The following is a 22,222-nucleotide window of genomic DNA, read 5'->3' on the forward strand; positions in this document are numbered from 1 at the left end:
TGAGCCACTGTTCCAAGCCCCAGGCTGGTCTTAAATTCCTAGACCCAAGTGATCCTCCTGCCTCAGTCTCCCATATAGCTGGGATTACAGGTGTGTGCCACTGCATCTGGTGTTTTTGGGAATTTGTCTTTCAATAAATTTTCTCATTTCATTGGATGTACTGGCATAAGACTTTTCATAGTACGTTCTCATTGCCTTTTTAACATCTGGAATCTGTAATAATGCTCCCTCTTTCATTCCTGGTATGAGTAAGTTGTATGTTCTCTCTTTTGTTCTTAATCAATCTACATAGGAATTTAACCATTTGTACTGCCTTTTAGAAATAGCCTTTGATCACATGGTTTGTTTTTTATTTCACTCATTTCTGATCTTGATTTTGTTATTTCCTCCCTTCTGCTTATTTTGGGCTCTAGCTTCTTAAGGTAGAAACTTAGATTATGACTTTGGGTTTCCTTTTCTAATATAAGCATATAAAACTGAATTTTTCCTTAAGGATTACAAACTTTCTAATTAGCATTATGAATTCGTTTTGATTCTGGGTAATTTAGATGTTTACTATTTAATTTTCAAAAAATTGGGATTTTGCAGAAATTTTTTTTGCCATTGATTTCTGATTTAATACCAGTGTGATCAGAAAACATACTCTATGTAATTCTAACCCTTTTAAATTGATTGAGGCTTGTTTTATGGCCCAGAATTTATTCTATCTTAGTAAATGTTATATATGTCTTTTTGAAAAGCGTGAATTCTACTGTTATCAGATGGGGTATTTTATAAATGTCAGTTAGATTAAGTTGGTTGATAGTATTGGTCAGGTCTTTTATATTCTTACTGATATTTTTTTCATGAATTATAAACGAGGAGGGTGGATGTCTGCGACTTTAATTGTGAATTTGTTTTCTTTTAGGTCAGTTTTTGCTTCGGTTATTTTGACACATATATGTGTGTTAGGATATTTAAAAGATTATCATTTTTCAAGATGAATTGACCCCCTTTTCATTATGAAGTATCCTTCCTTATCCTTGGTAATATCCCTTGGTTCAAAGTCTACCTTGTCTGATACTAACACAACCATTCCAGCTTTCTTCCAGTTAGCGCTTATGGGGTATATCTCTTTTCTCCTCTTACTTTTAACCTAGTATTGACAGCTTTATGTCTTGAATGAACAGCATGTAGTTGGCTACTGTTTTGCAGTTGACAATCTCTGTCTGTTAATTGGGTGTTTAGACTATTTGCATTTAATGTAATTGTTTACATGATTGAAATTAAATCTGCCGTCTTGCTCTTTGTTTTCTCTTTCTTCTATCTGTTTTGTTGTTGTTGTAGTTTTGTTGTTTTTCTTTTTAAAAGTTTTTGTCTGTTTTATGCCTTCTTTCAGATCAGTTGAGAATTTTTAGTATGAAATATTGGTTTAATAGGCATACCACTTTATTTTATCTTATTTTATTCAAATTTGGGAGTTCACTAGGTTTACAATATGTACACTATACCCTAAAATAGAATTATACCATTTTGTGTTTAATGCAAAAATCTTACAACAGTATACTTCCATTATCCCTTTCCAATCTTACAGCAGTATACTTCCATTATCTTTTTCCAATCTTACAGCAGTATACTTCCATTATCTTTTTCCAATCTTACAGCAGTATACGTTCATTATCCCTTTCCAATCTTACAACAGTATACTTCCATTATCCCTTTCCAATCTTACAACAGTATACGTCCATTATCCCTTTCCAATCTTACAACAGTATACGTCCATTATCCCTTTCCAATCTTACAACAGTATATTTCCATTATCCCTTTCCAATCTTACAACAGTATACGTCCATTATCCCTTTCCATTCTTACAACAGTATACGTCCATTATCCCTTTCCAATCTTACAGCAGTATACTTCCATTATCTTTTTCCAATCTTACAGCAGTATACTTCCATTATCCCTTTCCAATCTTACAACAGTATACTTCCATTATCCCTTTCCAATCTTACAACAGTATACTTCCATTATCCCTTTCCATTCTTACAACAGTATACGTCCATTATCCCTTTCCAATCTTACAGCAGTATACTTCCATTATCCCTTTCCAATCTTACAACAGTATACTTCCATTATCCCTTTCCATTCTTACAACAGTATACGTCCATTATCCCTTTCCAATCTTACAACAGTATACGTCCATTATCCCTTTCCATTCTTACAACAGTATACGTCCATTATCCCTTTCCAATCTTACAACAGTATACGTCCATTATCCCTTTCCATTCTTACAACAGTATACGTCCATTATCCCTTTCCAATCTTTCAACAGTATACGTCCATTATCCCTTTCCATTCTTTGCTACTCCTTTTGTAGGTTTTATCTCTAAGTAGGTATAATCACCAAAATACCTTGTTATCATTTTTGCTTTAAACCAGTGGTTGGCAAATTATAGCCTGCTCTGTGTTCTTGTAAATAAAGTTTTATTGGAACGTAGCCACATCTATTTGTTCACCTATTATTTACAGCTGCTTTTGCACTGCAGTGGATACTTGAGTAGTTGTGACAGAGACTGTATGGTTTTTGAAGCCCCAAATAATTGCTATTTATGATACTTTACAGAAAGTAAAGCCAATTTCTGCTTTAAATGGTCAACCTTTAAAGACAATTTTAATAGGAAAAATATTTTTTAGATTTCCCACATAATTATCATTTCTGGGACTCTTTTTTTTTAGAGATCTACATTTCTGTCTGTTGTTATTTTTCTTTAGCATGAAGAACTTTTTAAAGCATTTCTTGTAGTGACAATCTCCTGGCAGTGCACTCTCTCAACTTTTTGAAAAAAAATCCTTATTTCACTGTCATTTTAAAATACATATTTTTGTTAGGTATATATTTCTAAGTTTACAGTTTTTCCCTTCAGCAGTACAAAGATACCATTCCTTTGTCTTCTGGCGTGCTTTGTTGCTGATGCGAAGTCTATGACCATTTTTACCTACATTCTTCTATGTCGAATGGGTCATTTGTTCCTTCACTGTTTGTAAGATCCTGTCTTTATTACTGCTTTTTAGGAATTAGATTACTATGTTCATTGGAGTGGTTTTCTTTGTGTTTTCCTGCTTAAAGTTTGTTGAACTTTTTGGATCTGTGAGTTTATAGATTTTATTAAATTTGTAAATATTTCAGCGATTTTTTTCCCTAAAATATATTTTTCTCTAAAGTATTTTTCTCTGTCATCTACTCTCCATTCTCTCTTTTTGGGTCTTTACTTACCCATATGGCTGACTGCTTGATATTTTTACTGAGACTCTGTTAATTGTTTAGTCTTTTTTTGACAGTGTGCTTTGTTTTAAATTATTATTATTATTATTATTATTCAGGATTTCATTCTATCACCTAGGCAGAAGTGTAGTGGTGGCATCACAGCTCATTGTAGGCTCAACTTCCTGGGCTCAAGTGACCCTTTCATCTCAGCCTCCTGAGTAGCTGGGACCACAGGACACACCACCATACCCAGATAATTTAAACTTTTTTTTTTTTTAGACATGGTGTCCCACTGTGTTGCCCAGGCTGGCCTCAAACTTCTGGACTCGTGATCCTCCTGCTTTGGCCTTCCAAATTGCTGAGATTAGAGGCATAAGTCACTGTGCCTGGCTCATTTTGGATTATTTTTATTGTTATGTCTTCAAGTCACTAATCTTTTCTTTTGTAGTATCTAATCTGCTGTTAATCTAACCCAGTGAATTTTCTATTTAAGACATTGCATTTTTCATCTCTAGAAGTTCCATTGGCATCATTAAAATATATCATTTTCTATATGTTTTACTCTTCTCTTCATTCATGTTTTCTTTTGTATATTTGAATATGATTATAACAGCTATTTTAGCATCCTTGTTGTTATTTCTGTTCCATAGTTGTTTCTATAGATTGATTTTTCCCCTGATTCTGGGACATATCACTTGTTTGGCACGTCCAGTAATTTTGTACTGAATGATGAGCATTATTTATGAATAATTGTGAATTATACACTGTTAAGTAGTTAAGTGCTTTATTCATTTCGAGAGTATTGGTCCTCCTTCTGGTAATCAGCACTTGCAGTTCAGTTTCATCCTTTCGAGGCTTGTTTATAAGTTTTCTTCCAGCAGGACTAGAATAGATTAGAGACTACTCTAGATATTCCTGAGTAACACTCATACATAAGTCCAACAAGGCTCTTCTTGGACTTCTATTGTATAAGCAAGGACTCTCTGCTCTGGCTGACTGGAATACGAATCCTTCCCAGCACTGTCTAATCTCTGGGAACCCACTATTCCTTAGTTGCTCTTTATTCAACCTGGTAACATTTCACCTCATGTATGTAGATCTTAGTATTCAGTAAAGACTCAAGGGGATCTCTGTGCAGATTTCTGGAGCTCTCCTTCTTTGTAGCTACCTCTTATCTCCAAAACATGGCACCACAACTTTCAGAGACCTCAGCCTCCTGGAAATAAGATCTCTGAATCTTCAATTCATTAAGACCATCATGCTCTGCCTAGTTCTCTCCCTGCTCATGGTCTGGAATGTGTCTTCATGCAAAAAACTAGAGAGGTTGCAGGACTCACCTCATGTGTTGTCCTTCTAGTGATAACAGTCTGCATTGCTTGTTATATAATGTCTGAAAACAGAGATTTCATATATTCTGTTCGGCTTTCTAGTGGTTTAAAGTGGAAAGGTTAAATCTAACTCCTGTTAAACTATTACCAGTAGAAGCATAAATTCCTTTAATGCTCCTCCATATCCTTTTTCTTTTTCCCTCCAATGTATTTGTTGAAGAAACCAGGCTGCTTCCCTGTAGTTTGCCCTTATTTGGATTTTACTGGCTACACCCTGGTGTTGTCACTTCAGATGTCCCTCAGTTTCTTGTATTCTCTGTACCTTGGCACCAAGATTAAGGGTTGAGTAGATTCAGGTTCAACTCTCATTTCTTGGCAAAAATACTTCATAGGTGAGACTGTATTCTTCCACCAGAAAGCACTTACTGTTTCGTTGTTGCTCCTTTTTGATGTTAGCAACAGTTGATCTTTGCTTAGATCCTTTATTTCTTCAGGGGATGCAAAATGGTGACAAAAATTCAATCATCCCTTATTCATTTATTAGCTGAAAAACTTTTCTGAAGAGAAATTTCCACTTATCAAATGTTTCATTACCTGGCAATATAGCAATAAGAGAAAGGCTTCTTTTTATTTATTTACTAGTTTTCAAAGTAAACACATTGGCTGGGCGTGGTGGTTCATGCCTGTAATCCCAGCACTTTGGGACACAGAGGCGGGTGGATCACTTGAAGTCAGGAGTTCAAGACCAGCCTGGCCAACATGGTAAAATCCTGTCTCTACTAAAAATACAAAAGTTATCTGGTGGTGTGGCATGCCTCTAGTCGGTCCTAGGTACTTGGGAAGCTGAGGCAGGAGAATGGCTTGAACCAGGAAGGTGGCAGTGAGCCAAGCTCGCACCACTGCACTCCAGCCTGGATGAGACTCCATCTTGGGGAAGGAGGGGGTGAGAGGAAGAGTTTGTTCTTTGGCATCCTTTGAAGGGGACCAATTTTCTAGCATCATTTCATTCTCATGGATTTAAACCATTTTTATTTATTTCCATCTCTACTGCAGTTACGCTTGCCAGCCTGCACGTGGCCCTAACTCTGGCCAGTGGGAGCCTCTTCAGGATGGCTCCTGAGCCATTTTACCAGCACCCTAGCACTGTTTTGATAGCTCTCCTGTTTCCAGTTATGACAAGATGTTTTCATCTCATCTTGCACATTTTCTCCCCAGACCTGAAATTAGCCATTTTCCAAATTAGCCATTGGTTCATCCTCAGTGCAAGTCATCAATTAATTAGTTTTTAAGCAAAATGAGTTTTTCTATATTTTTTAGAGTGGGATGCTGTGGTCCAGGATAAGCTGTCTAGCCTGTAGGTCTAGGTGTACAGGTCTCTCTTCTGTTGTTTCCTCAAAATGATAAAAATACAGCCTTGACTCCCTCCTCCACTTTTATCTGAACCTTGTCTTTCTCTTACTTGGTGCCTCTGGCTTGCTCGATTAAGATTCTTCTTTCACCATTTCTCTCAGGGATGGACTTTGTCTTGGGAGGGAGCTTTGGTTCCCTAGTTTAAAGAAGTTTCATAAAGCCTGGATTCCTCTAGCACCTTCAGATCTTGCAGAGTCCCTTCCTTCTCTGGGTCTCTGTTTTCTTCCCTTTAAAGACTGTGGAAAGGCTGGGAGATATAAAGTTCCTTTCAGCTCTGGCAGGGTATTACTCTGATTCTACTCTATGGACTTGATGTCTGAGGTCCTTCTGTAGCCTGATGGCTAAATCACACCACCCTGTGGTTCACTGAGGCTGTTTCCCTGCAGGGATCTCAGTGTGGACACTGGCTTGAGTCCTGCTCAGTTCCAGGTGCGGCCCATCCCTCAGCACTATCAGCATTACCTAGCGACTCCTCGAATGCACCACTTTCCCAGAAACTCCTCGTCCACGCAGATGGTGAGTGAAAAGAATATTGACTCCCTTGTGCCTATTGAGTGCCAGTGGTGGTCTGAGGACTGCGCTCTCCTGTGCCCCAGCTCCTACATGACCTGGATCCCCTGTGTATCGACCCCCTATGCCCTGACTCCTGTGTGACCTGGCCCCCTTATATCCTGGCTCCACTGTGCCCCGACTTCCACATGCCTCAGCTCACTTGTATATCAACCCCAACTATACCCTGACTACTCCCCTGTGCCCTGGTCTTCTTGAGTCCTGGCTCCCTGTGGACCAACAGTTCCCCTCTCTTCCCATCTCCTATTCCCCCTCTGGCTTGATGGGGAATGAAAGGGGACCTGTTGGACTAGAAGCTGGTACTGCTGAGGGGACTAGGAGAGGGCGCTGGAGGAGTGGAGAGGGGCAGCATGGCAGGGTGTGGTCTGTGGGTAAAAGGTTCAGGACTAAGATCAGGTAGAGTAGACCTCGTACCTCATATGGCCTCATTTGGTTTCCTATGGTCAGTACCTCTCTGGGCTTTGGTTTCACTAATCTGTGAAATGGAGATGAAGATGCCTGCCTTGCCCATTTCACAGGGCTGGCATGAGAGATCCCAGCGGTAGCTCTTGGGCCTACCCTGCAGATCCAGTTCTGCCTTTTTCAGAGGGCAGGCCTTCTTGTGGCTGGAGAGCATTGAATCATGGGTCTGGCTGGGTTTAGGGGCCTCTGGACTCCTGACATTGCAAGCTGCATGGAATGAAAATGAAGATATTCCATTAAAGCAGCAAAAGCTTAATTGAAAATCTTATTTCCAGGCAGCCTCACTTTGCTGCCCTAAAGCCTAATTCCACCTTCCAACCCTTGTCTCTGTCATTAACTGCTTAGCTCCTCAGTCTCCTTATTTGTATGATAAGGATCTTGGATGAGTAATTTTGGGAGTCCTTGTCAGCTCTGAGGGTCCCTATTTTGTGTTTGAAGCACCATCTCTTAAGAATAAAGAAGCAAGCATTTGTTGAGCACTTACTACATGCCAGGCACTGTTCTAAGCACAGCATATAAATTATCCCACTTAATCCTCTCAACAACTCCCACAAAGAATAAAGAATATTATCCTGATTTTAAAGGTTGGAAAACTGAGGAATAGAGAGGCTAAATAACTGGTCTTGGGACATAGAGTGAGCAAGTGGAGGAGCTGTGATGGAAACTCCTCTCTCGCTCATAGCAAGGGTAAGGGAGAGGCAAGTGGGGCAGGCCATACAAGAACATAGTCCGACTCTGTCTTTATTTAAAATACTGATATTTTGCTCAGCATAGACGGGTTTTTTTGGCATTTATTTGACTTTAAAAAACATTGCATTAAAATACTATTGATCTTGCTGGGTTTGGTGGCTCATGCCTGTAACTCCAGCACTTTGGAAGGCTGAGATGGGCAGATTACCTGAGCTCGGGAGTTCGAGACCAGCCTGACCAACATGGAGAGGTGGTGGAGAAGCCCCACCTCTACTAAAAATACAAAATTAGCTGGGTGTGGTGGTGCATGCCTGTAATCCTAGCTACTTGGGAGACTGAGGCAGGAGAATCGCTTGAACCCAGGAGGTAAAGGTTGCAGTGAGCCAAGATCATCCCATTGCACTCTAGCCTGGGCCACGAGTGAAACTCCATCACACACAAAAAATTATTGATCTTAATTACTGAGCTTTTTGGTGGCCCTTTAAATTTTGTGCTCCCACTTTGGTGCCGACACTAGCCCAAGCCTTTAATCATCAAGCTGCTCTTGGAGGCAGTGGAGAGTAGGGGTGATATGGTTTGGCTCTCTGTTCCCACCCAAATCTCACCTTGAATCGTAATAATCTCCATATGTCAAAGGCAGAATCAGGTGGAAATAAGTTTCCCCATGCTTTTCTCATGATAGTGAGTGAGTTCTCATGAGACCTGATGGTTTTATAAGGGACGTCCCCATTTGCCTGGCACTCATTCTCTCTCCTGCTGCCCTGTGAAGAGGTGCTTTCTGCCATGATTGTAGGTTTCCTGAAGCCTCTCCAATCATGCAGAACTGTGAGTCTATTAAACCTCCTTTCTTTATAAATTACCCATTCTTTGGTATTTCTTCGTAGCAGCCTGAGAATGGACTAATACAAAAGGTGAAGGGAATGGACTCTGCCACCCATCTACCTAGGATTGAAATCCTGCTTCTGTCCCTTGGTTGCATAACCTGAGCCAATTACTTAATCCATTGTACTTCATTTACCCCATCAGTAAAATGGGATAATAAGAGCTCCCACATTGTAGATCAGGTGAGATAATTCAATTAGTCATGCAAAGTGCTTAGAACAATGTCCGCCATGAAGGTTAGTTGTCACTTTGTTATTCCTTCTGGGGCTTGTCCAGGCAAAGCTTAGTTCTTGGTGAAAGGGAAGGGACATAAGAGCAGGGAAGACAAGACTTCTGCCCACAGCATCTCAGGGTGTACTGAGTGGGTTACAGGCAAAGGAGTTGCATGCTGGGCTCATGGAGAAACCTTGAAACCTTGCTCTATTCAAGGCATTTTCTCCCCAACAGGTCGTCCATGAAATCAGAAACTACCCTTACCCTCAGCTTCACTTCCTCGCTCTCCAGGGACTAAATCCCAGCAGACACACCTCTGCCGTACGGGAGAGCTATGAGGTATGTTGCTCTATCTGGTACCAACTGGGTTGGTAGCAATGCCATTATTGTTTATCATCCCTTCTTCTTCCCCACCTCTGCTGGTGAGTAGGGTATGGGCATCAGGAAGCTTAAGGATTAGGAATAAGAGAGAGAACAAGGGAGAGACAGTAGAGATATTGCAGTCTTTCAGCATCAGATGAGTTCTTCCTGATAGCTATGTGAATGCTTCCTGCTCATGTCTTCCAGCTCCCCAACCTGTATCCTGTGTGCATGTGTGCATTTATACATGCTAAGCACACATGTGCACATTTTTCTCTTTCCAGGAGCTGCTGCAGCTTGAGGACAGGTTGGGTAATGTGACTCGGGGAGCTGTACAGAACACCATTGAGAGGTTCACCTTCCCCCACAAGTATAAGAAGGTGGGTCTGCCAGCAGGCCAGCCTGCATAGTCAAGGAATGGGGCAGGGGGGATTGTCTAATTGACTATGTCCACAGAGGGGCGCAGTCCAGAATCTAGAAACCTTTGCTCTGGTTAGATGCTCTAAAGCTGTGATAACTTCCCAGGGTCATGTTACTTTCCCGTGCCAGGTGTGGCCAAGAGGGAATATGGGAGGCCTCTCATTAGTAAAGAAGGAGAGCTGGGTATGTGTGTGTGCATGTGGACTTGCCACTGGGTATATTACATGTGTATACATTTATAGGTGTCAGGCACATAAATACTTGTCTCTAAATAAGATGGACAAAGGGAATACCTGCCAAGATTTGCCTTATAAAATAATTCAATGTCCAATCTCACATGTGAACAAATGGGAAACTAAGGCTTCCAAGCAAAGATTTTGAAACCTGACTGAGCATCAGGATCACCTGGGGAGCCTTAAAAGCCACAGAATCGCAGGTTTTACCCTAAGTCTGTAGAGCTAGAATCTCCAGGGTTAAGATCTAGGAATCTAGGATAAGATTAGCTCCCAGGAACCTGAGTTTAAATTTTTTTTAATTAAAATAAAGGAAAAATTTTGGAAGCAACCAAGATGTGCTTCCATAGGTAAAAGATAGGTGAACAAACAGTGGCACATCCAGATAATCCAATATTATTCTGCAACAAAAAGAAATAAGGACTGGGTACAGTGATTCAAACCTGTACCCAGCACTCAAATCTCAGCACTTTGGAAGGGATGGAGGATCACTTCAGGTCAGGAATTCAAGACCAATGTGAGAAACATAGTGAGACCTCATCTCTACAGAAAGTTTTAAAAAGTTGCTTGGCATGGTGGTATGCACCTGTAGTCCTAGTTACTCAGGAAGCTGAGGTAAGAGAATTACTTGAGCCCAGAAGTTCAAGGTTGCAGTGAGCTATGATCGCACCACTGCACTCTAGCCTGGACAACAGAGCAAGACCCTGAATCAAAAAAAGAAAGAAGAAAATAAGCTATTGAGCCATGAATAAGTAAAAGAAGTTAGCCCAAAAAGGCTGTGTACTGTATGCTTCCAAATATATAACATTCTGGAAAAGCCTTAACTATGGAGACAATAAAAAGATTAGTGGTTGCCAGTGGAAAGGGAGGGAGGAATAAATGGGTGGAGCACAGGGGATTCTCAGGGCAGTGAAAGCATTTGGTATACACTCTAATGGTGGACACATGACATTATGCATTTTTCAAAACTGATAGAATGGTACAATACAGACAGAACCCTAATGTAAACTAATGAACCTCAGTTAATAATAGTCTATTCATACTGGTTCATTGACCATAACAAGTGTACCACACTAATGTAAGATGTTAATAATAGAAACTGTGTGTGTTGGGAGGATAGGTATATGGGAAAACACTGTACTTTTTGCTTAATTTTTTTTTTTTTAAGACAGTCTTGCTCTGTCTCCCAGGCTGGAGTGCAGTGGCACAATCTTGACTCACTGCAACCTTTGCCTCCTGGGTGCAAGCAATTCTCCTGCCTCAGCCTCCAAGTAGCTGAGATTACAAGCATGTGCCACCACACCTGGCTAATTTTGGTATTTTTAGTAGAGATGAGGTTTCAACATGTTGCCCAGGCTAGTCTTGAACTCCTAACCTCAAGTGGTCCACCCACCTTGGCATCCAAAAGTGTTGGCATTACAGGTATGAGCCCTCATGCCCCACCGGTTTTTGCTTAGTTTTATGTAAAGCTAAAACTGCTCTATAAAATAATATTTATTATAAAAATAAGTAAATACTAATACATTTTAAAAACATTCATACCTCCCAGGGGAAATTAAAAGCTTGACAAATGTTAAGAACCTTACAGCAGGACTGTCCTGCTCATGGTTAAGCCAGAGACCATCTTCACTCCCTCATGAGGTCCTAGGGTGCAGTGGTCAAGAGCATTCTTAGAGTTAGAGCCAGTTTTTGACTCTCGGTTCTATTCTTTATAGCTCCGTTACTTTGGACAAGTTGCTTGGCTTTTCTGGCCCCTCCCTGTCCACCTCCCCCTTTAAAGTGTGAAATGGGAATGATCTCATTAGCAGCTACCATACGAGGTGCTTTGGGGACTCAAAGGGATGATGCACTTGAACAGCTCAGCATAGTGCCTGGTACCTAAGGAATGGTGAACTGCTGCTACCTTGTTGCTTTCCCCTAGCCCATGTGCTGGTGGTGTCAATGTCAAAGACTGTGAATCAGTGTAGGCAGCTCCTCTTGAGGCATTGGGTTTATTCATAAATGATTTCAATCACAGTTACTGAGTGCCTATTATGTATCAGACTTTGGCTGGTGTGCCAATAGAGGAAATGGCAGTATTTCAATAATTAAGGGTGTCATCTGCATGGGGAAAATAATCATCCTCTGGAGAGAGAGAGTTTTAAGCTATGGGAGAAGAACATAGAAAAAAACGAGTGGTGTATTCAAGAGTCCAGGAGCAGCACCTGTGTCCCGGACCCCGGGGGTTTACTCTTAATGAGGATGCACACCTCACCTGCTGTCACTTCAACAGTTACAAGGAAATTATGAAGAGAATCAATACTAAGAATGAAAAGGGGAAATTGACTAAATCAAGTAGATAAAGGGTTCAGGTAAAAAGGAGAATAGAAGGAATTAAGGGAATAAAAATATTATAAAAAAGAACAAGAGGAATTAAAAACAAGAAATGACAAAATTAGGGCCCAAATAAAATGTGGGAAAAATACCTTAAAAATTATACACAACTGAAAAAGACAATAAAGAAGACAAGAAAACTTAAAACATTTAAATTGAGAGCATAATCATATACAATCGAAAATAGACTTTAAAATAATAATGATGTAATAATAAAAACATAGAAAATGTTGAGACAGAATAGAAACATATGCAAAGAATAAGAACTAGGAAGAGATATGAAAGCAACATATAAAATAAACATCAATAACATCAAAGTTAAAAGGGGGCTGGGCTCAGTGGCTCATGCACTTTGGGAGGCCATGGCAGGAGGATGGATTGAGCCCAGGAGTTTGAGACTAGCCTGGCCATCATAAGGAGATTCTGTCCCTACAATAAAAAGAAAAATGAGCTGGACATGGTGCTGTGCACCTGTAGCCCCCACCTCAGCCACCTTAGTCTAGGAAGTCAAGCCTGCAGAGAGCCATGATCACACCACTGCACTCCACCCTGGGCAAGAGTGTGAGGCTGTCTCAAAAAAAAAAAAAAAAAAAAAAGAGAGAGAGAAGATAAGGGAAAATAAATATTGCATAGATGCAGGAAAAAAGTTAAAATTAAAATAAAAGTTATATAGGTAATGAAGAGAAAACAAAAATAAGAAATAGGATAAGATTTTAAAAGGAAGAGTAGTTTAAAGAAATACAGATTAGACAGCAAAGCAAGGTAATATTAAGCTAAAATTATTAACTATTAAAGGAAAATAGTCAATAGTAATAGGAAAAATAATAGAAAGTAGGCAAGTAGGTGACTTTTACCAATACATTTTATTGGATCTCTGTTTTCTAGGAGGGCCAGCTAAATGAAGGCCACTCTTCCAGCAAACACAGCTGGACTCTCAAGCAGGCAGATCATTATGACTCTATTCATGCTCAAAAGCCATGACAATTATACGGGACTATGGATGTAATTCTGATTTTCTGGATTCTGGATAAGGGAAAACTTATTACAGAAGCCTAGCAGGGTTTGCAGTGGAGTATATAGGGCACATCGAGGCAGAGAGCAGAACAAATTGATGTTCTTGTGTGTTCCAGTGAGGTTACAGTTTTCCCCAGACTAAATCAGACTCAGGATCTCCAGAGATTTTAGGACCAGGGGCCAGAGAAGGGAGACTTGGCATCTGGGCCTTGCCCCGCGGTCATTCTCTGGGTAGTCTTCATCTTATAACTCTTTAGATTTTTCTCTTTGCAAAATGACTTTGAAACGTGCCTGTCTCTGGAGAGGGAAAGAATGGCTCATTTTCTTTTTATGGTTATTGTTAGACTATTTCATGGCACAGTGTGAAGGTGGGCTGATTTCGCTCACTGACTAGATTTCTTCTTCTGCAAACTATTTACCAAGTACTGATATGCCTTGTACTTGGCCAAGTATGGGGTGGTACTTAAAGAAGGGTAAGCCATGGGTCCGTGCCACCTGAACTTGAGACTTTACATGATGGTAAACTACATAATGATTCTACATATGGCTTCTACATAACAATAAATTGTTTTCAAATAATTAGCATAAAATTATAAACAGTACAAGGAAAGTCAACAAGTATAAACAGTGTTTTGTGATTGCTTTGTGACAGTGCCTATCTTAGATGAATTTTCTGGATAGAAAGATAACTCCAACTCCTGGGCCTGAAAGTGGAGGGAGAAACCTGAAGGCAGGAATCTGGGTTGTAAAGGGTGTTGAGGAGGAGTGGACTGTGTGAAGGGACCAGAAAAAAGGAAACTGCACAAGTCATAGCTTTGCAAAGGATCGATTCATTAGGAAGTCAATTTCTTTCCAAGCTCTGTGTCCCGAGAAAGTACCTGGAACAGCAAAAATGATTCCACTTGATCTCTTCCTACTCTCCTTGCCACAGGCTGGGAAGGAGTTCTAGGTATTACTTAAGAACTTTATGGCTGGGCGAGGTGGCTCAGCCTGTAATCCCAGCACTTTGGGAGGCCGAGGTGGGCAGATCACCTGAGGTCAGGAGTTCAAGACCAGCCTGGCCAACATGGTGAAACCCTGTCTCTACAAAATACAAAAATTAGCTGGGCATGATGTAATTCCTGTAATCCCAGTTACTTGGGAGGCCGAGATGTGAGAATCGCTTGAACTCGGGAGGTGGAAGTTGTAGTGAGCCAAGATTGCACCATTGCACTCCAGCCTGGGCATCACAGCAAGAATTCATCTAAAAAGAAAAAAAACCTTAAAAAACCTGACTCCCAGGGGAAGAGCAGGCTGTGGGTGAAAGCCAATAGCCACCAGGTGAGTTTGCCCCAGATAATGAATACTCCTCTCTCTGCTTCTCATAGCGAAGACCCCAGGATGGCAAGGGCAAGAAGGATGAGGGGGAGGAGTCAGACACAGATGAGAAATGCACAATTTGTCTGTCTATGCTTGAAGATGGAGAAGATGTGAGGTAGGAGACCGCCATTTTGATTCCCTCTCCCGTCTCTTCTAGGTATTGGTGACCAATCACTGCGCTGTATGTCTGGGAGTTGGGGCACTTGTTTGCTTGTGCACATGCGTGCTAAGTGTGCCATAATGTGCTTCATGGTTGCACTGGGAAGTTGGGGTATGAAATATTCTAGATGTGTGATGCCAGGGTATGGATGCATTGGTTGCAAAGTATAAGAGAACAGTGCGATGCTTGGTCTGAATCGGTCTAAGACGAAGTTGTGGCTTTGTTTCAGGCTGATCTGAAAGCGCTTCCTGGAGGGCGCTTCATGGCTTCCCATCTCAGCCAAAGCCTCACTCCATGGCTGGGCAGTTCCCCGGGGGTCCTCGGTGTGTGTCTCCTGGTCGGCTCAGTGTCCCTCAACTTCTGCTGGGCCCCTGACTCTCCCTCCTCTCTTCCAGACGCCTACCCTGTATGCATCTCTTTCACCAACTGTGCGTGGACCAGTGGCTCGCCATGAGCAAGAAATGCCCCATCTGCCGAGTGGACATTGAGACACAACTGGGAGCCGACAGCTGAGGGAGGAATTAGCCAGTGGACACCCCATTTCCTTCACCAGGTCCCCCCACGGCCATAGCCCTTGCAGCCAAACTTTGCCTTCTGAGCCATTTGACGTAGAGGAAAAGCCTGCAAGCACATTTTGTGGAAAGAGGAGTTGGTGGTATCGGTGTCGAGGGAGAGGAGGGAGTGGGGGAGGACCCACCTCTCCAGAATGGCGACTGTCCCCATCCACCTGGCTGAGCAGGAGAGAGGGAGCTGGCCGTGCCCAGTGCAAGGGCGGGAAGGAGGGGCCCAGGCTGCGGAGAACCCAGGTGGGATCCTGAAGGCACTAGCTGACCGACCGGCCCCTCAATCCTGTCCTCCGAAGGATTGTATATATACCTCTCGACCACGTAGGAACCATGTAGGGGTCTCTAGCTATTTCTGTGGATGGCAGCCGGAGCATGTTAGCTTAAGAAAAATGTTGTGTGTGGTGCTCTAGTCATCTTGTGGTGGACATGTCGCTATTACCGAATTTGCACCAAATATTTCTCATTGAGTTTCTTGTTTTGGTGCCTGACCGAACCAACCAACGACAGCCCCAGTCTTCCCGTCTTTATGAGAGAAAAGGAAAAAGGAATCAAAGGTGGAAGAAAAAAAGCCAAATCCTGTTTACGGTGAAAAAGGATATTGTTTTTCACCCAACTTGGGAGGCGGGAGGGGGGGTTCTCGTTTCGTTTTTGTTTTTGTTTTTTCCTTGGCTTTTGTTTTTCTCAGGTTTACAGTGCACGGAGTATGGAAGGGGGTCTGGGAGAGGGAGGGCTGGAAAAGGAGCTGATGGGGTCTTATCCCAGCCTCTGAGGGTTCAGCCGAGATGAGGAAGGTGGCAGAGCTCCAGCAGGTGAAGGGAGAGTTCTACGGGGGGCTCCCCAGACCCAGGGCTCAACTGCATGGCCCCAGCTATCCCCCAAGTTCCACACTAAACCAGGGAGGGCTTGGCCTTCAGCTACAGCTGCCCGCTGTGTTCCTGGGAGCCCAGAGGCCCATGCTCATTCCTACTCTTTCCTTTAGGCTGCCCTCTTGCCCATCACAAAGAGGCAACATAGCCACTGCCTCCCTATGCAAAACATTAACCAGATGATGCGGATAAGACAGCATAGGTGATGGCCGCTTGGTCTTGGCCACAATGCTCTCAGCCAGCACTCAGGGCTGAGGTCAATACCATGGACCTTGGAGAGGAAGCTGAGTGTCCCCCAGGATGTCTCCAGTCCTGACACAGTCCTTCAGAGATGGCCCTGGCTCTGAGGCCACCTTGGCTAGGTTTGGGAGGCTCCGAGTTTCTGGTCTCTGGCTCCTTCTCTGACTCTTCGATAACCTTGGGCAAGTCCCTTTCTTTCTCTGTGCCTCAGTTTCCTTCTCCTTTGAGTGGGGAGAGATAACAGTGCAGCCCCATTTCCTGTCCTGCTACCTCACCTAGATGTGAGGATGAATAATCTCTGTCTAGAGTGTTCTATGCGCTCTTCTGGGAACCTCTTGGGGTGTCGAGATGGAGGTGCTGGGAGACACAGACCTGGAAGTTCCATACAGTGTGTCTTTCTGCACCACCTCATAATTTCCCTGAACTCCGAAGGAAGCAGACAGATAAAAGGACAGAAGAATCAAGATGGGAAAATCCACCAAATTCCAACCCAAACCCAACTTTCTCCCTACGTGGTAAACACCAGATTAGCTGGAATTCTGCCTCCTTCCTTGGCGCTCCACCCCCCACCATTCCCCCATTTGCACTGCTCTCTAAGCCTTCCCCTCACCGCCATCCCTAACCCAGTCTCAATGCCCTCATATCAATAAGACTGGGGTAAGGGGGACAAGATACTTGTCACATATTTAAAGAAATTCCATACAGTGAAGGAAATTTGAGTCTGTATTGCTGCTACAATGGGTCAAAGTAACAGGCGGGCAGATTTTGGCTGGAGGAAGGGCTTCTAGCATGACTGGCTCCTGCGGGAATGGCTGCTCTGGCCACCTGCAGGCAGAGAGTGGGGACAGAGGCTCCCAGAAGGAGGTTTCTCCCAGCGCTAAAATCCTGGTGTTCTATAAAATCTTTATTGAGTGCCTTCCGGTGCAGGCACTGGGAGAGACAATAGCTTTGAGGCGCTCACAGTCTAGCTGAGGCGATGAGACACATCCAATATTACAGAAACGGAGAATAACCTAAGATTCAAGGTTAGCAGCAATGAGCATCACAGTGTCCAACTCAGTAGCTCCAGCACATGAAAACATCTCTGCTGGAGATCCACCAGTGGGGAAAAATACATCTGAGTCAGGATGTTGGGGAAAGATAGTCACCGATAGCCACAGGAAGCTGAGAATTCTGCCCCATCCTCTCCAATGGCTGGGTGAAAACCAAGAATTCATCGAAAGATGGATTCGACCTGGAGGTAGCTAGGGTGGTCTAGGAAGGTCACTCCTCTCTTAGTCTCAGTCTTTCATTCTTTCTGCTGAGGCTGCCCTGAAAGGCTGGCAGGTGGGAGGGAGTCAGTGGGGAGGCTAGGTAGAACTAGAGCTGGTGTCCCAGGTTCCAGTCTGGGCTCTTCACTAACAAAGTGGGCAACACTAGAAACTTCCCTTCATCTCTCTGGGCCTCAGTTTCCTCAGTTACAACCTAAGGAGGTCAGATTGGATGCTTGCTAATTTCCTTCTGACACTCACACTTTGTGATACTCCCTAACATCAGCACATCTTCTTCAAGGCGGCAGAGCTGTGTGCCCACCCAGCTGATGAAAAGGACTTTCTGTGAGCACACTCTGTATCAGAGGCTGGGTGAGCACACGTGCTGAGTGAGAGAGTGGGCCCTGGTCCCCTCCCAATGCTCTGCCCCAGGCTAATATTAGGGACTGGGGAGGGGACTACCAGAAGGGAGAGGGAAGCTGCTTACTTTGGGGGTAGACCCTGAAGCCTCCCCTCCTTCCTATCTCTGAGGACCTTGTCCCCCACAGGTGGGGACGGGAGCTAATGGGCACTCAGAACCCTGCAGCTCCCACTTCCTTAGCCGGGAAGCTGTTTCGGGGAGAAGAGAGGACTGGGGTCTGTGCTTTGGCTCCCTCCAGGTCCCGGCACTGGTCAGGGAGTCTGGGAAGAGTGGAGAAGAGGCGGGGTCAGGCCTCAGCATCTCACATCCACCACCTCCAGGAGGGGAGACCACTGGTAAGTCCTCCTCCTGCTCAACTCAAGGGACTCAGACCCTTTCTTGACTGAGACGCATGAGTGCCTTCTGGGGTGAGAACAGCCCCAGGGTTTAAGTTGGGTGTCCTAGCCGCCGCCGCAGCTGTGCCACCGCGGGTCCACCGAGGATGCCAATCAATCAACCCAACGCCACAAGCCTGGCAGGGCGCAGGCAGAGGGCAAGCAGGGGCTGCCCCTCCACCTGGCCAGGACCCCCTTCGGCCCCCTGTCGCCCTTGGCCACCACCTGTGGCAGGACTGAAGCTCCTCTTCTGCAAACGTTCCCAGCCTCCGTGCAAGTATTCTTAACTCTTTTACGCCTAATGAACAAGCACAGTTTTTCAATGGTGAAGAAAAAAGCACCAGACTTTTTTTTTTTCCTAAAGAAATCCCCTAAGCCCCCCGCCTGCCAGCGGGACAAACACACCCCGTGTGGGGCTGTAGCAACGTCTGTCAGGCCCACTTGTGTTTCATCTCCTGCGCGCGTAGAGCAAATGCTAGAGCGATTTCAGCTGATAGAAAAACAAAAATGAAAAAAAAAAACACAAAAAACAAAAAACATGGCACGTTGCTAGTTTACAGGGTTTTGTGAGTTTAAATGCCTTATATTTAACAATCATAATTTATGACTAACTTGTAGATATTGTGGGTTCTTATTTAATTATTTTTATAGTTGTTTTGCATTTTTAATTATAATTTATTTATTTAGAAAGGATACTAATTTTTTTTATTACTCCTATTACCTCATTTTGGCGTTGTTTCTGGGAGTGGAATGCTTTGCATGCATTGGTACGATGACAAACAACTACGAATACAAAAAAAATTTAAATAAAATTCTGCAAACTTTATTTCGTCCAAACTATCAGGGTGTGTGATTGCAAGCTGTCCTACCGTGGTGCTGGCCTCTTTGGATACATTCCATACGAAATGCAAACCTTTGATTCTGTATGCTGTGATCTAGTGAAAAACTCCAATATAGTGACTGTATTTAGCACATATATAAATATAATTTGCACTTGTCAGCAGACTGGGGTAATCCTTTCACTTGCTACCCTTGGCATCCCCCTCCCCACAATCCCACCACTCCACCATGAACCTGCCTTTCCTCCTCCCTCGCCCCTCCCACAATCTCAGCCCACCCAGCTGCTATCCTCTGAGGAAAGTCTTAGGGCACTGGGGGTCACTATCTCCATCTGGCCTCCAACTCCAGAATTAGAGGCCTCCAGACATTACAACAGGAACATCAGAGAGCCAAAAAACCTGACTTCTTAGACAAGCCCTGGACTGGGGAGCCGGCAGGCTCAGGTTTTCAGATTTGTTATGACAGCAGTCCCAGTGACCCTGAGCAAGTCCCTTGGCCCCCTGAGTCTCAGTTTTCTGGGTGGGGTGGGTGAGGAGAACTGGGGGTTCTTTACAGTCCCTCGGATTCAGGCGGAATATGACACAGATCCTGTGCTGTGCTATCTCACTTTCTCAGGAGAGAAGAAAGAGGGAGAAAAGGCCAGGCATGGTGGCTCACGACTATAATCTCAGAACTTTGGGAGGCCAAGGTGGGCGGATCACCTGAGGTCAGGAGTTTGAAACCAGCCTGGCCAAGATGGTGAAACCCTGCCTCTACTAAAAATGCAAAAATTAGCTGGGCGTGGCGGTGTGTGCCTATAATCTCAGCTACTTGGGAGGCTAAGGCGGGAGAATGGTTTGAACCCAGGAGGCGGAGGTTGTAGTGAGCTGAGAGCTTACCACTGCACTCCAGTGTGGGTGATAAGAGCAAAACTCAGTCTAAAAAAAAAAGGGACTGCGGAGAAAGGGTAGAGGAAGGAGAAAAGGAGACAAAAGAGAGAAGAATAGAGAGAGTGAGCTGAGAATTTATCCGAGCTTGCTGAGTTGACTTCCAGGAGGGTTTTCATCCTATTATATATGGCATCCTGTGGGTGACAGGGAGGTGAGTTAGGTGGGCATGTATGGAACGTGCCCTTTCACAAGGCTTGGGCAGTCATTTGGAGAGTGAGCTGAAATCCATGTCTTGTTAGAGATAGGGATGAGGTAGGAAGATAGGAGCCCCAAACTATGGGTTTGGGATTGCACCCCCATCCTATTATCTCCCAGAGCCTTCGTTGTTGAGATGCCACCCATTGAAATTCGACTGGGATGTAGACTCTGGAATCAAGGTCTCTGCTCCCGGTATCTCCTCCATCTCCCTCTGCCTTTGCTCCCTGGGGGCTGTAGGCAGGAGGAGCTTCTATGGAGGACCGGGAGTGGGCCACCAATCCCCCTGCCCCTGGAGAAGAATAATAGGGGAGGACATGGGGAAGCTGCCACATCAAAGGCTGGCACAACTGTGAACCCAATGCCTCTGAGCCAAAAGGAGAGAGGGGTTCATGCCCCTGATAGTAGCCCCCTGAGGGGGCTGGGACTTAGCCTGTCTGCCTTCCTCCTGCCTCTTCTCCCTGCCCTCCTTCCCAGCCCATCCTCCCTCTTGCCTCTTGACATCACTGCCTTTGCCTTGTGGGGATAAGTCCCATGGGGAAGGTGCTGATGTGGAGGGAGGAAGTGGAGATCGAGATTTGCTGAACTGCCCAGCGAGGCTGTGAGCACTGGGCTCTGTGTGGTCCCTAAGCCCCAACTCTGCCCCGGCTGGGCGATGAGTGCCCCTCCCTGGGCTTCCTGCCCGGCTTCCCCTTCTGCCTCCAGCCTGGAGCCTTGCTTTCCCTGGAGACAGCCTGTGGAGTCCCCCACCACACTGGAGGGAGCATGACCACCACACTGCTGGGCCCGGCAGATGCCATGTCCTTGGCAGGGCTCCGGGACGGGCATGCCTTATGCTGCACTGCAGGGTCAGAGTGGGAAGGGGCCCTTTGCCCTGGCTGGCCTTTGCCCTCACCCTTGAGCCCTCCCCCCACTCCACCCCTGGCCTTGGATGCGGCTCTTTTCTCAGCCATGGAGCCAGCCGCACCAGCCCTCAAGGGGGTAATTTGGTTGCCCCTGGTAAGTGAAAGGATTATCCTCAGTGTTGATTGTCCTTTTTTGTAATCCTCCTGCTGTTCTGTTCTGTTGTGCTGTGCAACATTTTGCTACATAGACTATTTTATAGCAGAAAGCTAGAAGAATATTTATTATGAATATTAAAGCAATAGTGCATCAATGAAAAGGCGGAGACATTAGGAATTGTGTAAATGCTTAGATTCACTTTTGGTGGATTTTTTGTACTTTATTTATAACTAATAAAAATGAACTGCATTGCTAACTACACCTTACTTGTCCTGAGTGTTTATTTCTGTGCATAACCAGTGCGTGTCGGAGGAAGCCTCGCACAGGCCTCTGTCTTTGTCCAGGATAGGCGGCACTATCCGTTATCTGTCTAGCTCTCACCAACTTGCCTTGTCCTGTCTCCTTTTTATCTGATTTCCTTCTTGTCTCTTAACTATTTCTTTCTTGTACCTTTTTATCTCTCAAAGAATCTGTTCTATGATTGTGGACCAACCATGTAATTGACCTATTTCCTAAACTTTAGGTATAAATTGTAAAGGGAATTTTTTTCTTTTTTAAGGCAGGGTATCACTCCAGCCAGGGCTGGAGTGCAGTGGCATGATCACGGCTCACTGCAGCCTCAACCTCCCGGGCCCAAGCCATCCTTTCACCTCAGCCTTCCAAGTAACTGGGACCACAAGTGTGTGCTACCATTCCCAGCTAATTTTTAAAATTTTTTTGTAGAGACAGGGTTTTGCTGTGTTACTTAGGCTGGTCTCGAACTCCTGAGCTCAAGTGATCCTCCCAGCTCAATCCCCGCAAAGTGCTGGGATTACAGGTGT

The 22,222-nt window shown here is 44.2% G+C and overlaps 1 protein-coding gene across 2 annotated transcripts in view; it reads left to right on the forward strand.

Moving 5' to 3' along the window:
• Window positions 1-21,662, forward strand: part of ARK2C (arkadia (RNF111) C-terminal like ring finger ubiquitin ligase 2C) — a 128,469-nt gene extending 106,807 nt beyond the window's left edge. For both annotated transcript variants that reach the window (XM_002757208.7, XM_035270938.3), the window contains exons 4-8: window positions 6,369-6,498; window positions 9,034-9,138; window positions 9,444-9,539; window positions 14,567-14,673; window positions 15,114-21,662. In XM_002757208.7, coding sequence (XP_002757254.1) covers window positions 6,369-6,498; window positions 9,034-9,138; window positions 9,444-9,539; window positions 14,567-14,673; window positions 15,114-15,231 — 556 coding nt within the window. In that variant the 3' untranslated portion in view covers window positions 15,232-21,662. The remainder of the gene's footprint in view (window positions 1-6,368; window positions 6,499-9,033; window positions 9,139-9,443; window positions 9,540-14,566; window positions 14,674-15,113) is intronic.
• Window positions 21,663-22,222: the final 560 nt, after the last annotated feature.

The sequence above is a fragment of the Callithrix jacchus genome, chromosome 13, assembly GCF_049354715.1.
Source record: "Callithrix jacchus isolate 240 chromosome 13, calJac240_pri, whole genome shotgun sequence".
NCBI lineage: Eukaryota > Metazoa > Chordata > Mammalia > Primates > Cebidae > Callithrix > Callithrix jacchus.